This window comes from Pongo pygmaeus, chromosome 8, assembly GCF_028885625.2.
Source record: "Pongo pygmaeus isolate AG05252 chromosome 8, NHGRI_mPonPyg2-v2.0_pri, whole genome shotgun sequence".
In the NCBI taxonomy this organism is placed as follows: Eukaryota; Metazoa; Chordata; class Mammalia; order Primates; family Hominidae; genus Pongo; species Pongo pygmaeus.
This window is the reverse complement of record NC_072381.2, coordinates 123,580,829-123,598,253: the sequence shown is the minus strand read 5'-3', so window position 1 is coordinate 123,598,253 and position 17,425 is coordinate 123,580,829. Positions and strand designations below refer to the sequence as shown.

Below are 17,425 nucleotides of genomic sequence, written 5' to 3'. Positions count from 1 at the left end.
AGGAGAAAGGAGGAAAAGCAGGTGGGTCTCCACTTTATTTTGAGGGACAATGAATGGAAATGCCTCTAGGATCACCACTAATAAGAGGGCTTTAGAAGGACATGGTGAAAAAGAGGGCCCAAGAGAAAGGACAGGTGAGACCGGGACTTTAGTTGGCAAGGAGGGAAAGCTCCTAATGGTCAGTGGGGGAAGAAGTAACTCACAGAAGGAAGTACTTTAGAAAGATGAATCCTGCAACGGAATATAGGATGGGTTGCAAAGAAGAGACTTGTACAAAGTGGTGACAGGTCATTTATTTAGAAAGAAATGTTTCCTTTTTGTTTAAACAACAAAACTTCATAAGGGAATAATTAATTTGCATTATCTTGATTTGTTTACAATAAATATGGTCAAATAAATGTCCAAAATCCAAACTCAGCCAAGTTCAAGTTTTCTCAACCCTGGGGATTTCCCTAATGTAATTGAAAAGCTATTATTCAACATCCTCTGAGCATCTTCTGAATCTCTGCACTGGATTATACTCATCATCTAATTTATGATGCAGGACTGAGAACAAAAATCTTTTTACGCACCAAAACGAAAATATTTCCCAATTTTGAAGTGCTACATTTACCCAAAATAATAAAAATTTGCTTCATGTTTGTGTAAACATGATTCAGATCCTTTGGGGCATCAGCTGCCTATGCTTGACAGGAAAAGTTAAATAATTCAAATGGTAAAAACAAAACAAAACAAAACAAAAAAACCCACATCCAACTGAAAAGTTTATGTAAGATTGTATTAGAAAAAGGTTGGTTAGTTTTGTCTTAGCATTCAGAACTAGGAATACCCTTTGAGAGCACATTTTACAAACTTTCACTTTATAGGAGAGGATGTTGAAGACCAGAGGGGTTTCAGGGCCTGTCACCTGTCTGATGAGTGGCCAGGCAGGACTGTGCTGGACACAGCCCACAACTTCCCTTTGACGTTCCCTAGGATGCATGTTTATTCTAAATATCTTCCATCTCAAATGCATTACATATTTTCCAGGACAGAAGAGGAATATCTTTTTTCCTTCCTCCTGGAAATCTGATTTAACAAAGTTTTTTGAGAGGCTACTGTGTGGGAAGAATCATGCTAAGTGCTGAAGAGGTAAGTGAGAAGGGCCCAGCTGCCCTGAAAACAGTGGAAAGGGGAGGAGACAAGTACAAAGCTCTTACCATCCTAGGCAGAGAGTCAAATATGGGAGAAATGCTAACCCAGGCTGATGCAGGCCCATAGCACCAGGTAGAGTTGCCCTGGCGAGAAGCAACTGATTACAAACCAGCATGAATCTGGGGCACTTTACACCTATAACTTTTGGGTTCAAGGTTTTTGAAACCACTGTCTGTTTGTTCTTGAAATGCAAGTCACAGCACTCCCCACTGGCAGTCACACTGGCCTCTCGTGGCACCCAGTTTGGGTTACTCTGAAGAGTAAAGACACTGGTCGAGTCCCATCCCAGGCTTCACTACAGTGAGTCTCACATAGGTCACATGCTCCGTGGTTCAAGTCAAAATTAAGTGAAAAATCTAAATTAGGTGAAAAATGAAATCTAAATTAAGTGAAAAATCTCTCTAGCCATTTTCTTGTGATGCTTTTGTAGAAATTTAATTTTATTTCAATAAATGTTTGTTCTATTTCTTTGAGAAAGAAGATTAAGGCAACTAACAATGATTCAACGGGATCACAAAGTTAAAAAGCAAGTGTATACCTTTCCTAGGGCTGCCATAACAAAATACCACAAATTGGGTGGCATAAGACAATGGAAATTTATTGTCTTCTAGTTCTGGAGGTGAAAGTTAGAGACCAAGATATCAGCACAGCCGAGCTCCCTCTGAAGGCTCTAGGGAAGAATCCTTGCTTGCCCCTTCCTAGTTTTTGAGGGTTCCTGGCAATCCTTGGCATCCCTAGGCATGTGGCTGCCCCATTCCAATCTCTGCCTCTGTTGTCACAAGGCCTTCTCCCTCTGTCTCTCTGTGTGGCCTCTCCTAGTCATAGGGCCCACCCCAACTTGTATGACCTCATCGTATCTAATTCCATCTTCAAAGACCCATTCCCATCACATTCTGATGTTCCATGCGAACAAACATTTTGAGGGGGATGGTATTCAGTTCACTACAGTAAACAAGAACATCAGGAACAGGACAAGGAAAAGAGCTTGCCAAATAAAACCAAGGGTGCGGCCGGGCGCAGTGGCTCACGCCTGTAATCCCAGCACTTTGGGAGGCTGATGCAGGCGGATAACTGGAAATCAGGAGTTTGAGACCAGCCTGGCCAACATGGTGAAACCCTGTCTCTACTAAAAATACAAAAATCAGCCGGGCATGGTGCTAGGTGCCTGTAGTCCCAGGTACTTGGGAGACTGAGGCAGGAGAATTGCTTGAACCTGGGAGGCAGAAGTTGCAGTGAGCTGAGACCACACCACTGCACTCCAACCTGAGAGACAGAGTGAGACTCTGTCTAAATAAATAAATAAACTAATAAATAAAAATAAAAATAAATTAAAAAACAAAGGTGCTATGGTCTAAATGTGTCTTCCCGAAATTTATATGTTGAAACCTAATCACCAAGGTGATGGTGTTAAAAGGTGGGGCCTTTGGAGGTAATAAGGTCATAAGGGCTGTACCCTGTGAATGGGACTAACGCTTTTATAAAAGAAGCCCCAGAGAACCTTGTCCCTTCCATCATTCGAGGACACATAGAAGACACTGTCTATGAGGGACGGCCTCTCACCAGACACTGAATCTGCTAGAGCCTTGATTTGGAGCTTTCCAGACTCAAGAACTGCGAGCAATACATTTTTATTGTTCATAAATTACCCAGTCTAAGGTATTTATTGTAGCATGTTGAATGGACTATGACAAAGGAGAAGGTTGATACTCAAGATGCCTGCCACAGGGTATTCCACACGCGATTAGAAGGTAGGCTGCAAATTTGTCATGGCAATTTCTTACATAGTAAAGTTGCTATGATTAAGAGCTCGGCCATCTGCTGAGTTGCTTATGGTTTGAATCCTGGCTGATTTCACCAGTGTTATTTGGAGAGAATTACTTAACTTCCCTGTGCCTCAATTTCTTCATCTGTAAGATAGGAATAATGGCTGGGGGAATAAAATTAAATAATGCATGCAAAGCACTTGTCACAAGTCAGTTCTTGCCATGGAAATGTTTGGTATGCAACGTCTAGAAGGCAAAAAGTAAAGGAAGCTTCAAAGTTATGGTGTGGGAGGGAATTTCAAATGAATGATAAAATCTGGCTAGGGAGTTTAGAAAAGGCTTCGCGCGAGGAGTGGCCATTAGAACAATTTGTACACTTGGAGGTGGGTGGGAAGATGCTTTTTCCAGCCAGTCTGGTTTTGGGGGAACAGGGACCAGTCTAGTTTGGCTGGAGCATAGAAAACAGAGAGGAAGTGTGTGGGACTAATTGGAAAGATGGGCAAAGCCCACCTGTGGACATCAGGGTGAAGAGGCTAACCCAATTGGCACAAGCGATCATGTCCTCTGCCCAAGTTCTGACATCTGCATTGGCAATGGCTCTCCCAGGAAGAGGGACATTCCCTGGTCTCTAGAGAAGCCTAAACCAGCCTATGCCCTGCATCTCTGCACTGCTCCGCTGCTGTTCCTCCTTCTGTCTGGTGGTTTTCAACCTGTTGTAAATTTTGTGGTTCTGCTTTGATGTATCTCACACCACTCCTCATTGGTAGAAACAGAACTGCCCACTGTTAGGGTTTTACACTTAACTCAGATGTTTTATTCCAAACTTGGAGTTTTACAATCTTGTACTGTGTGTCTCTCCACCCCCTCACTTCTTTATCTATACCCAGGGTTATATATGTGACTCTGTGTCTGGTCCACCGTGACCCCTGGATCATTTCCATGCTGTCTCTGGGATCCACAGGCATTCTAAATCTTATCCTGACCTAATTCGCCTCTTCCTTCTTTGCAGGGCACTACGATGCGCTCACATAGTACTGCTCTGTATCAGAGATGTGGCAAGCTGCTCTCCCCCAGCCATAAACCATCAAATTAAGAACGGCAAGACTCTCCTGATTAATTTCATTTGTCTGTCTTTAAACGTATTAAAGAAAATGCCTGTTTCAATCATTCTTTTGCAAGCATATTTGTAAATAATACTTAAAAAACACTTCGTCTAATTATTCTTACCACAGCTGAATGCTAACAAATTGAAGATGAGATTTATGTTTAGACAGCTTTAAGGTACTAACTTTTTCACAACAATAGGCGCTGCAATTGCCAAATTTAAAGAGAAGATGTAGACCAACAAAAATTAATTTGCACCAGGCTTAATAGTTTCTCTAAGTAAATCAGCCTCTCCTCGGCTGCCTAAGAAAAGCCATAAAAATTTCTGAGAAGAATCTGGAGTTTAGGATTCCACACTAATTGCTTTCTCTCCCCTTTTACGTCACCTCCTTTTCTTGTTCATCTTCACTGCAAGGGGACACGCAGTTTCCATGTTCAAAATGCCTTCTGCTGGGGTAAGGAAGTCAGGCAGAGGAGGGGGCAGGCCAGGGAACCACATAAATAAATGGGAATTTCTACATGGACATGAGGATTTTCTTCTTCGTTTTTAAAAAATGAGAATAAGGCACGAGTATAAATTCCAAAAAGAGCAATTTATTTAATTCTATCATTTTTGGCAACACAATAGAATGCGCTTTGGGATGAACAGTCACAAATCACTCCCCTTCCCACTGTTTTCTCCACCATATGTTGTGGAGAATACAATTCACATGCTGAAGCTTCACCTCCTCTCTATGTGAGAAAGCACACTGTGCTGTCAGCGGCCTGGTCACTGAGCCAGTGTTTTGGAGTGGTGGGGTGGGAATAAAGAGAAAGTAAGGAAGACAGCTAACCCTCCAGTCAAATATTTTTCTTTTTTCTTTTCTTTTCTTTTCTTTTTTTCCTTTGAGATGGAGTTTCGCTCTATCACCCAGGCTGGAGTGCAGTGGCGTGATCTCGGCTCACTGCATCCTCCGCCTCCTGGGTTCAAGCGGTTCTCCTGCCTCAGCCTCCCAAGTAGCTGGGATTACAGGCGTGTGCCACTACACCTGCCTAATTTTTGTATTTTTAGTAGAGATGGGGTTTCACTGTGTAGGCCAGGCTGATCTCAAACTCCTGACCTCAGGTGATCTGCCTGCCTTGGCCTCCCAAAGTGCTGGGATTGCAGGTGTGAGCCACCACGCCCAGCCACCAGTCAGAATATTTTTCAAAACCCCAAGAACTTTAAAAATAGTTTACTTGGCAGCAATATGGACTGGCCTGAGCTGGACTGGGTACTTCTGATGATCACTTTCATCAACTCTCAGAACTTCTGAGCAGAAGACAACTTGAGGGGCCACCAAGCAAGCAGGTGGCTTTGATGACCTATCGATCTCTTTCTCAGTTTGCTGTTTTATACAGAGTGGTCGCTCTGCTTCCCCAGAACCAGTGAGATGTGAATCAGAGGTATTTACTGAGTAGAAAACTTAGGTTTTGATATTTGCCCATGCCCCCCATAGACTCTCGTGGTCCTTCCCTGATGGATTGAAATGAGAGAGCAGTCATTGGTGAGACAAATTAAAAGTAACTGCCTGGCATACCAACTATTGCAAACTCATTAGTACTTTGTTGTAACCTAACAAGCTGACACATTCACAAGGCATCTATACACCCAGAGACACACTAAAGCTATACAAGATCCTTCAATACCAGTCTCTTCATCATGACAATGACTGTTGGACGTTCTCTGTGCCATAGCTTTCATAACTCCACATCCATGTACAGGGCACAGATGGCCCTGATGAAACAAGTCTTTCTAGAGACATTCTAAGCTGACTCAGTATGAGGTCAAATATTTTATTAAGCCCTGCTCTTTCAGATGTTTAAAGAGGAAAAAAAGAAAAAAAACCCAACCCTTGTGTTTTCATTTACAGCATGACAATTTTGAAGCACTATTTTAACAATGTTCTAATCAATTACAAAATGAAAGTTAACCTTCATGCGACTTTATGAAAAGCAAGAAAAATCTTGGGAGTTTTGAGAATCACAGGTGAAAGAGGAGATTTGCCTCCTTAAGTTGCACATCAAACTTTTCGTCTTGTCTAAATTAAACTGAACAGATGTGGAAAAAAATGAGTCAGGGTCTCCCCATATAATTCTAAACGAGCTTTCAGGTTCTGCTTCCTACGGCCAATTTTAGCCTAAGCTGCCTTATTGCCTAAAATCTGCAACTCGATACTAAAAGCTTGTCAAAATTAAGTGCATGCTTTATAAGTTTACATTTTTACAGTCTAACTGTTTTTCTTTGATATTTGACAGGGACACAGGTTCCCGTGTCATCTGGCCTTGAAGTACTTTTAGAACTTTCTCCTGGACCAATCTGAGGGAGCTCAAGGTTGTGGTGAGTTATGGGGTCTTTAAGTTGCCTGCCCAGCAGCCAACCCTTGGGCCCACACTTGAGGGCTAACACCTGCTGGCTGGACAGAGCAATTAATTTTTTTAAAAATGCGGTAAGCTGCCAAAAATCAAAGCTAGAGGATAAAAATATAATTTTACCTCTTGAGCTTCCAGGGGTGGCCTTTGATCTCTTCCAATGCTTGTGTGGCAGGAGGCATGGATCTTAAATTTTCCTCCAAAAGAAGCACCTTTGAAAGACACCAAACACCAAACGCTGACTGCTGACTGTCTCTATCCTCCGTCCTATCACTCTCGCATAATTACACTGACACCTAACCGAGATAGTCCCTCACAGCAAAAAGACAAATCTACCAAATGTCCCCTTCTTGAAGAAAATTATCATTGGAAGCTCTTAAATTATACCACAGTCCATCCCTCATAAGATCAAATGTTATTTCTCTAAAAGGCGATAGTTGGGTTTTCTGGTTGATGATTATAATGTGGCATTTGTTTCAGAATGCCTGTACATTAAATAGATAACTGAACTTCAAAGAGCTAAATACCAATCATGGGCTGGGGCACGGCCACACATACAGCCTCCCTCCTTCTCCAAACTCTTTGGTAGCCAAGACAAGGTCACTGGTCAGGGTAATTTGCAGGAAAAGTCAATTTCTCAAGTACTGAAGCAGGTGTTGTGGCACTCTATGACAATTTACTGAATCTAAATTGAGGAAGTTGAAAAAAGCAAAGGTCATGATCCACAGGAAGAAAGGAGGAAAGAAAATCTCTTTGACTGTATTTTTAACTCCTTTCAACCAAGATGCACTCACCAACCGAGACAATGAACGCTAAAAATAAATAAATGAAAACTGGAGTAGCTCATTCCAATCAGCAACTTATCTGATTTCTTTCACTAAAAGCAGAGGATTTCATGTTTGCTTGAATTCACAAGGAAATAAGCTCAATTTATAACAGCTAAAGAACAACTCTTCTGCTTGTGAGTGTTTGGGTAGCAAAAATCAAACCGAGATATCAGAACTTTCTGTCTTTAAATCAAATAATATATATTATATAATACATACTACTTATCATAGAGTATATAGCATAGTTATAGAATAATATATGATAAACATATAGTATATAACCTTGGATATTTTATTTGAAATCCACACAGTCCCCATTTCCCCAAACTAGGGACAGGGAACACAGTCAAAATGGAAAATACTTTCAAGAAGGGAAAAGAAACATGAAACTTACAATCCATAATGTTGTTGATGTGGCAAGGAGATCATGGGATGTGGAGTTAGATTTGAACATGAATCTAGTTAATCACGAATTAGCTGTGTAATTAGAACAAATCATTTAATCTCTTTCAGTCTCCATTTTCTCATCTGTAAAATTGGAGGTTGTAAGGATTAGATAAACTAATATATGTGGACGCATTTGGCAAATTAGAAATATTTCATTATCACTGCCAACCCTTATGGCATATTTTCCCGAAGGGTGAAATGCATATACCACTGGTATGCATGAGGTTGGGGTAGGCACTTAAGGTTTAAAAAAATGAGTCAGTGTGAAAAAAAAGTTAAATAAATAATAGTACAGGTGGAAAAATATTGAAAGTAGTGTGCAAAAGATTGACATTTGGGTGACTTCTCCAGATATAAATTCTTCTTGGGAGGAAGGGAAAAGAGATGGAACCCTCTTGGGAGGAAGGGAAAAGAGATGTCTCTAGCACAAAAAAAATTATTTTAAAATGTAGATAAATGGGTTACCTTTTAGTTAAACACTCAACCTAAAAAGAAAAATATACATATGATTTGCTTGCATGCCAACTTCTCTTATTAAAAAAAAACTCATGAAAACAACACTGTCCACATAATCCAAAACTGAGTCCTAGCCTGTAGGCTCAATATTTTCAAGCAATATTACATGCAATAAATTTGCATTTAATTGCTTTTCCAGAATAATCTGAATGTTCCCCCTTGGAATTTATGTCCTCTGTCTAACAAGGGGAGCTCATATAGTGTTTTTGGTCAGAGTATAATCGCCATAAGTTATCATAAATGTACACTAACCTCCTCATTTTATAGATAGGGAAACATAACTGGAGAAGGGCAGCCATTTGGTGACTCCCCATATGTTGTAGATCTGGAACTAGAACTGGCTTTGGGTCCATAGACTAAGTCCAGGGCCTCTCCTACTTCCTAAATGTCAAGTACTTAATGTCCAAGCAAAGTCAGGAGAAACATTTGACATTTAAATTCCCTCTGTTTATTTATTTATTTTTTTAATTTACTGGTGCTAGTGAAAATCCTGTGTCAAGCACAGTGGGCAACCTTAAAAAGCATTAAGCACTCAGTACATTAAGAATTGAAATATATTACCTTCTTCCAGTCTCATATTCTTATCTGTTCTTAAATTTTATGGTTCTTCTATATTCTTAGTTTAGTTCTGAAGTTACTTTCCCTGTTTCTGTTATCTCCCCTTGAGTATAAAATATACTTTCACGAAGATGCTTCTTAATCTTATCCAGGGTGCTTGTGAACCATCTACATTTATAGGAATATGTATTTTTTTCTTTATGAGATGGAGTTTCACTCTTGTCGCCCAGGCTGGAGGGCAGTGGTGTGATCTCAGCTCACTGCAACCTCTGCCTCCCAGTTTCAAACGATTCTCCTGCGTCAGCCTCCTGAGTAGCTGGGATTACAGGTGCCCACCACCATGCCTGGCTAATTTTTTGTATTTTCAGTAGAGACGAGGTTTCGCCATGTTGGGCAGGCTGGTCTGGAACTCCTGACCTCAGGTGATCTGCCCACCTCGGCCTCCCAAAGTGCTGGGATTACAGGTGTGAGCCACCGCGCATAGGAATATTTTAATATTTGGTATTGATAACTGAAAATTCAGCATACAAAAACACTTGTCTATAAGGAAAACAATATACATGTTGACACATATTATTACACTTGAAGTATTTAATGCGAAGGTAGTGTGCCTTTTTTTGTTGTTGTTGGTACTCCTTGTTTAGTGAAACATCTTCCAGCAGCCAGTCAAATAAATTGCTGGCAAATGAGCAATATTTTAGCCATCAAGTTTCAATGATCATGTTGGCCTCCAGAAACCAAACTCCAAACATGTTGAGAGAAACATTCTCTGCCATGGCAGTCTCAAAACACCCTGGCATTTTACTGATACCTCTGGCACTATGCCTTCCAAAATCAGGCCAGCCCAGAGGCACGCTTATTTTAAAGTTTCTTTTTTTTATCATTACATTTTAATTTTGAAATAATTTCAGGCATATGAAAAAGCTGCAAAAATAAGACAAAGAGCTTCCATATACCCTTCATCCAAATTTCCAAAATGTCCACATTTTACCACAGTAGCTTTAGCGCACTCTCCTTCTCTCAAAAGACTAATAGATCAGTGGGTACATTTTTTTTTCTTGAACCATCTGAGAATAAATTGTAGGCATTATAACCTTTTACCCCTAAATATTTTAGTGTTGTAGTTCCCCCATATAAGGACATTGTCTTTCATAGCTGCAGTACAAAAATCAAAATCAGGAACTTAGAATCAATATAGCACTGTTACCTAATCTATAGACCTTATTCAGTTTTTCCCAATTGTCCCACTGATTTGGTTTGCAATACTTTTGATACTTCATGTCATCTTCTAAATGCATTGCACTGCCCTATACATTGGGAATTCTGTAAGCCAGAAGCTCTTGTTCCCATACAAATAGTTCAAATATTTCAAATTAATTAGTTATATAAATTGCTCAGATTGAAGGAATATTCATGTTTAAATATGTATACCAGACATGTTAACATAACTTCTAGTGACTCAATATGAGTCATGTGATCATGCCCCCAGAGTGTGTTTCATGCTAAAACTGCAAACTTGCCTGAGTGCTTGTGCTTTGTGGAGGTGGGGTCCATAGCCATGGAAAGTTAACCATAGACCCTCACCTAAGTGCCCTGGAGAAATTCTCCCAGTGTCAGTCTTGATAGCAGGCTTGATCTCCTCTTCTGGCTAATGGGTCACTTGAGATCTTCCCATTGCTTCATGATGTGAATTACATGAGATAAAGAAAGCATTAAGACAGGGGCTGGCTTATTAAGTGCCCAATCACTTATAGACATAATTGGTTTTATTAGTTGAATGAACTAACAGTCAAATACACTATGTTTTGCATGAAACAGGATAAAATTTATTTTCAATTTGATTTAAAGTAATTAGCACATTCATTTTCCACAGCTTTTCTAATCAAGCTAAATCCTAGGCCTCCTCATGGAAGAATAAATAACCACAATATTATCTTGAAATTTAAAAAGTTAAGACAACACATGAAAGTAAGAACAGAGAATAGGGGTAGGAGCTGTATTATTTGTATATTGCCATGGATACTTTACTTACAATGCAATAGAACAACACATCCATACACTTTCTGTCAGATCATATTTCTAATCTTTGTCTAAAGTCTTAATATAGGAGCATTTATTGGAGAAATGAAATAGAAGCCTCCTTCTTTCCTTCTCTTTCTTTCTCCTTCCTTCCTTCCTTCTCTTTCTCTCTCTTTCTTTCCTCTTCCTTTCTCTTTCTCTCTTTCTCTTTCTTCTTGCTTGCTTGCTTTCCTCTCTTTCTCCTACCCCCCACCTCAGTCTTTCTTTCTCTCTCCCTCTCACTTTCTTTCACAAAGGGACACATCTAGCTTAGGAATGTGGCACAGAGCTAATTAGCCAGGCAAATAAATAAATACAGTAGAATACACAAATAAAGGTGGCCACACCTGCAGGCACTCAGGTTGAGTGAGAGGGGCCCAGTCCTTCACAGGTCACACTGGCCTCTTTTCCACCACCACTGACTGTCCTGTAAGCACAGCTGACACCATTTTGCCTTCAGCAAGGTCAGAGCACAGCGTCACAGGAACAGAGGCAGCATTGTCTTCATGTTCACACGGAAACACCATCCAATGTGCTCTGATCAGCAGCTGCAACATGGCCTTCCCCATGGCGGCAGCTCCAGGGCCTCCCTCGAAAGCCATCTGCCTCATCCTCCAATGGCCACCTTTCTTCCATCAACCTGCCTTCCATAAAATGCCTTATCTTGGTTTTTTAAAACTCTTCAATCTCTCTGGGACTGTGAGAATTCTCACCTTCCCTATTTGTACAAATTGCCTTTAAATGAGAAGTTATTTGGCCTGTGGTGGGCACTGTCACCTGGAGCCAAAAGCTCAATGTGAGCTATGATTAATGAATTGTAAAAGCCAATTCACTGAGCCATTACATTAGTGGAGCACTGTTGTAAGCAGGAACTAATTCTATGTGGAAATAAGCATTCAACCTGAGAAAGGCATTTCCTATCCATGAGAAAATACTACGAAGAGATAATACTTAAAAAAAAAAATCCACATACTATTGGCCAAAAGAAAATATTATTCAACCTTTGAAAACAAATTTGAATTTTGGCTTAATTGTAGGTTTTGCTCTTATAATAAAAGAAATGCTACTTGATTATTTGATTATAAGCAATTTAGTACACGACCAGTTCTTGAAAAAAAAATTTCTTTTAATTAAAATCCCTCAATTTGTGTTTTATTACCAAAAGCCTCCATAGGGGAAAAAATGTTTTTAAGACTATAACACAGGTTTAGGGAAAAATTTTGGTGATTATTGTTCATTTATTTTCCTTATTAAGCTAATTTAATTATCACTGAGACACAAACATTAGCTCCAGTACTGGGCTTCTCACATCTGTTAGTAAAGATTTGATTAGGGCTACACAAATGTGCTAGATTAAACTATCTAGTTGGTGAAATTCAAGCCACCTGGATATTTTAGCAACATCAATAAGAATAATTCTCTTTTTCAAAATCAGTAAATCCAAGCTATATTAAAAAGAATTAATTAATGAGTGCCAGATAGGCAAAACAAACATTTGACAATGAATCATATTATCAAAGGTTTTGAGGGAGATCCCTCTCAGCTTATGTTTAGATGTCAAATTATATTACCAAAACTAAACAATCTGTTAAGATGATGTCTTAATGCAATAAGTCTCTAGTGCCATACGGGGTTTTCTTGATTTTTTTTTAACTTCTTAAACATTGTTAGTAGAAAAAAAGATATGCTCTATTTACCGATGATAATCAAATCATAAGACATTTGCCCCCAAATGTTACCTTGGATATTTCCAAGAGCTGTTAGTCATTGAAATCCTATTTAAGATACTGTTAAAAGTTTAGTTAATGTATCACACATATATCTTGATGTATGCTTCATAGGAGGAACTCAGTAAAGACACAGGTATTGAAATAATTAATATATAAACATTAGGGGTTTCATAAAATATATAAAGAATTCTAGAATTAGAAAGAACTCAAAAAATTATCCAGTCCAGGGCTGGCAAACTTACTCTGTAAATGGGCAGATAGTAAATAACCTAGGCTTTGTGAGCCTGATGGTCTCTGTAACAACTATTCAACTTTGCCCTTGTAGTCATAGACAAGAGTAAACTAATGGGCATGTTTGTGTTTCAATAAAACTTTATTTACAAAGGCAAGTGGCAGATGGAATTTGGCCCACCAGCAGTATATTGATAATCTCTCATGGAACCCAATTTCTGTATTTTAAAAACCGACACCTTTGGCCTCGTGTGGGATGGCAGCTTGCCCAAGGTTAAACAGCAAGTTAAGCAGCAAGCGGCAGAGCTGAAGTTGAATTTGACCCTTCCAGCTTCCAGGGAAGTGCTGAATTCCTTGTAATGACACATGGATGGTCGCCTGTGTCCAGATGGAAAGTCTGCCTCAGTCTTAAAGCAGATCCGAAATGCTTCATGCATTTGATGTCTATAGAAATGTGATGTGTGGATGGCTCCTCACATCTCCAGTGAATAAGTTGCTTTTCAGAGACCTAAGCAGAATCACAAATAATATTTTTTGGGAAAGGAACATGAACATCCTTACAGTTAACCAAGCATGAAAATGCTTGCCTGAAAAGCCACACATGGCTTGCTTCATTAAAGACCATTTCAGTCTTGAAAAACTGCATTTCTATTGAATATTTATAACAAATATGATTGAATAAAAAGAATTTAAAGTGGAAAAAACCCTATGTGTTGTGATTCCAAATTAAATCTTATTTTCATGGTTGACAGTGTTTTGTATTCCCCTGGTTTGCATGGTATAAAGAACCATCTTATTACAATGCCCTTTTCCAGCACCAAATCATAAGACTTTCTAGATTAACACTTGAGTCACCAACATTCATTTTCCAGTGGGGTTTTCCCCTTTCACATAGCTCATTCTTTTCATTTGGAAGGAAGCTGAAGAAATGAGTCCCTAAGCAATCCTAAATGGGGATGTGGGTCTGGGTCTTTCTCTGTGGATATCTGCATGGAAGGGCTTTGTAATCCTTTCCCTAAAACTGACAGTCCAGAAAGACATGATTGATGAAAGGGAACTGGATATTTGAGTCAAAATGGACCGTCATTAACTAACTGAACCAAGTAAATGAAATGGAGTTTCCAAGGGGCAGTGGGGCACATTCTTCTTGAAAACATGGGCCCAATGTTCAGGATGTGTTTTACTGAAGGGGGTGGGGGAGTGGTGGGAGCCATTACTTAATGGCTCCCAGCTTGCAAAGGTGAAATAGCCCATACTATATATGTAAATATATATATATATATACTTATACATATATATACACATACGCACACATATTTTTTTCTTCAGCAGTTCTGTGTTGATGTTGATTTGCACATCTCTCACTGAACAGATGAGGGTGCATCTTCTCCTGTGTCATGCATTTTCTGGCTCTGCAATCACAAAAATCATACTCATAGATGCAAATAAAATTATGCTACTGAAATTGTTTTCTAGTTTAGTTAGGTATTTTATATCAGCTTAGAAGTAAATTAAGCTGTATCTTTTCCTACTTTACGTAATCAAACAAAAATGCACAAGATAAAAATCTTACATTTATGTGAAATTATATTTTCATATATGGGTTTCTTTTTGATCAAAATGGTAGATTTTTAAAATAAATTGTATCATTCTTATAATACTTCATGTTAGAACTTAGCCCATATGTAATATCAAGTACAACTTTAGAATATAATAAAAATCCATATATTATTGAAATATTGGAGCATACAAATGTTTTTAAAATAAAAGTTCAACCTCTGCCCCGCCACCAGCCCCCACACAAAAAAGCTACCATATTGCTTTAGGTCACGGATAACAAAAGCATGAATGATTCAGATGAACACCTTTTGAACTTTTTTCACGAGGACTTGAGTGGTAAGATGACTTAAAGTCTTAACCATAATGCATGCAGGTGGCCCTTTCTCGGCTTGAAACATCTTGAAACAGTTTCCGTGCCTAGCAAGGAGGCTCTTGTGTCAGTGTGGCTTGCTCAAGAAGGATGGAAAGAGAGTATGCAAATGAGTGCATATTTATTGGTTCAGGAGCAAGACTTAGAGTTGAGCGGTGCAAAATCTCATTACCCTTTCTTAGAAGCTGGCCAGAGTTCATAAAGGGAATAAAAATGCGTTTTTCATTATGTTTTATTCACTGAAGGAATTTCTGTCTTTTTTTGTTTTTTTTTGTAATAGATGATTAAAGAATACAGGACAGCATGTTATGCAAGAATAACAAAGACAAACAATTAGCAATCTATTGAGTTAGAGTGGATCTACTGTGGTGCATGCATAATTGTAGGACTAAACAAACGCCTGTGCATTGTTAATGGGTGAACATATTGGCTGAGCTATCTGAGCTATTCCTGCTTATAAAATAGAACCTGAAGCAAGTGTGTAAGACTTTGTAGTTTGTATTTTTATATTAGCCTTATTCTTTACTCCATGTTATGTTCTTACTTTTGTTTTTCTCCTCATTTATGTTATCTTGAAGTGTCTTATGTACCCTTAGAAGCTACTTTAGGTCCAATTTAGAGCTACACATATAGTTTGAATTTTACACAATTATGGAAATTTGAAGATGTTATCATTCACTGATAGGCACAAATTATTATAAGAAAAGCTGAAGTCATTAGCCCAAATAAAGGATTAGAATTAACAATGAAAGTGAACTTAGAGTATAATTAATGAATTCTCTAATTGCTCTTCCTGTGTTAGTTCATTAAGCCTGACTATTGAGTGGATATTCAGGCATCTGTCTCCAACATCTGTCATCTCATTGATTCCCGGGTAGACTCTGTTGAAGCCTGGGAGGAAGGGTTTGCCTTTCCTCCTTCACTGCTCTTTGCATTTCCCTCCAAAATCTGAACGTGCTATGAAAATGAAAACCTTTCTCTAATATAATTGTCTGACAATGGGCAGAACCACTGTGAGAAAGGTTTAAGACTTCCATGGAAAGGTTGCAGATTATGCTCACTTCAACCTTTGCTGCCATCGATTGTGCATGGTTAATAGCAGAGCAGCTCTTGGCCATGTGTCACCTTTAGGCTCAGAGTTTTACTGGTAATGAGATAGTATATGGGCAGATATCTGCTCAGATAGATGACATTCCCAACCCACAGACTCATTTGTTGGGAACAAGTTCACAGCCAGTGTGTGGGAGGCACCGCACGACCCTCCCCAGCAGGAAGACTCACAATAGGTCTCACTGTGTTCAAAGACTGACAGCATAGAGGGGAAATGAGCTCATCCTTTTCTTGTCTGGTATTCCATCCAGTCCAACCTTTATTGGACTGGTGTTCTAGGTAACCCACTCACTAAAATTTGCAGGAGCAGAAATATCTGGTGGGGTGGAGGCACAGAAAGAGACAAAAAGTGAGTCACTATCTTGTAATCAACTTGTTAAGTTCCAGGACTTTGCATTAAAAAGGAACAGTTGCTTAGGCTATTATTAAAGGGAACAATAGCACTTTAGCTGCAGAGTGGTTGGCTAGCAAAAGCAGTCCCAGGATAACTTCAAAGCTGGCAATGATGTTGGTTGGGGGCAGCATGCTGGGTTAAAACACTTTCTCTGCAGATACAGGTGGTGATTTACACATGCAGTTGAAATGAGTTCAGGATATATATATTATAAAGCTCACTGCTATTTTTAAAATAGGTTGGCTTCAGCTTGTACCTGCAGATACTTATATGTATACTTGTTCATACTTATATGTACTTACATGTATAGTTATATACAGATATACAGATACTTACATGTATACTTGTTCGTGACCACTAGTATTAACAACATATAACATTTGGGATATTTCAGAGTTCCACACTTGACCTTACCCAAAAGATCTAGAAGTGATTGTTTTCAGAGTTCCAGCTGCATGGATTTATTAGAAAATGCTCTTCTGTATGGAAGATATGGCTTGCTATTGTATTTCTCTTTTGCAGAAAAGCAAGTCCAGCAAATCAGTGACATTATTATAGCCAGAAATTATCTATGGGGCTCCACTTCCCCAGGCTCTATTTCAAATTGGTGTGGGGCTATATGGAAGTTACGGGGTGGAAAGACCATGGAATAATCAGGAGATTAAGTTTCCAGTCCAGGTTCTGCCACCAAACAGCTCCATAACCTCAGCAGGTCTCCTCCTTGTTCCGTCTTTGTGGAAGAAAGAATTGAACTCACTGATTTCTAAAGCTTCCTTCCAGGTCTTACTTGTTTGGACATTATGTTCTTTCCCCTCTGGAGAAACAAGGGTTATTCCCTCCGGGTGGTGGTCTGAGGAAATCACTCTCAGCGAGTAAACTGCCCTCTTCTCCCTGCAGTGGGAATCACAACTTCCTCTCAGCTTAAGTTGATAGTGCTTTTGCATTTTAAAATTACTAAGATAAAAGATCATCATGCAAGAGCCACCTGATCAATCAATTCATCCAGAAGGTCCTGGTTTATCATCTTATAAGTAAAGTACACTTATTGATTCATTGGTTTATTTATTTGTTTATTCACTTTTTCAACAAATATTTACTAAGTACTCGCTATGGGCCTGTCACTACAAAGAGGATAAAGCAAAGAACAGGACAGAGGAGTCCCTGTCCTTCTG

At 39.2% G+C, this 17,425-nt stretch overlaps 1 protein-coding gene across 1 annotated transcript in view; it reads right to left on the bottom strand.

The window, feature by feature from the left end:
- Positions 1–12,625: 12,625 nt before the first annotated feature.
- The window catches only part of LOC129006063 (protein CASC2), a 155,184-nt gene continuing 150,384 nt past the window's right edge, over positions 12,626–17,425 (bottom strand). The window contains exons 3-4 of the mRNA XM_063670319.1: positions 14,123–14,231; positions 12,626–13,327 (exon numbers count right to left, since the gene is read on the bottom strand). Of these exons, the coding sequence (XP_063526389.1) occupies positions 13,106–13,327; positions 14,123–14,218 (318 nt within the window). The 5' untranslated portion in view covers positions 14,219–14,231 and the 3' untranslated portion in view covers positions 12,626–13,105. The remainder of the gene's footprint in view (positions 13,328–14,122; positions 14,232–17,425) is intronic.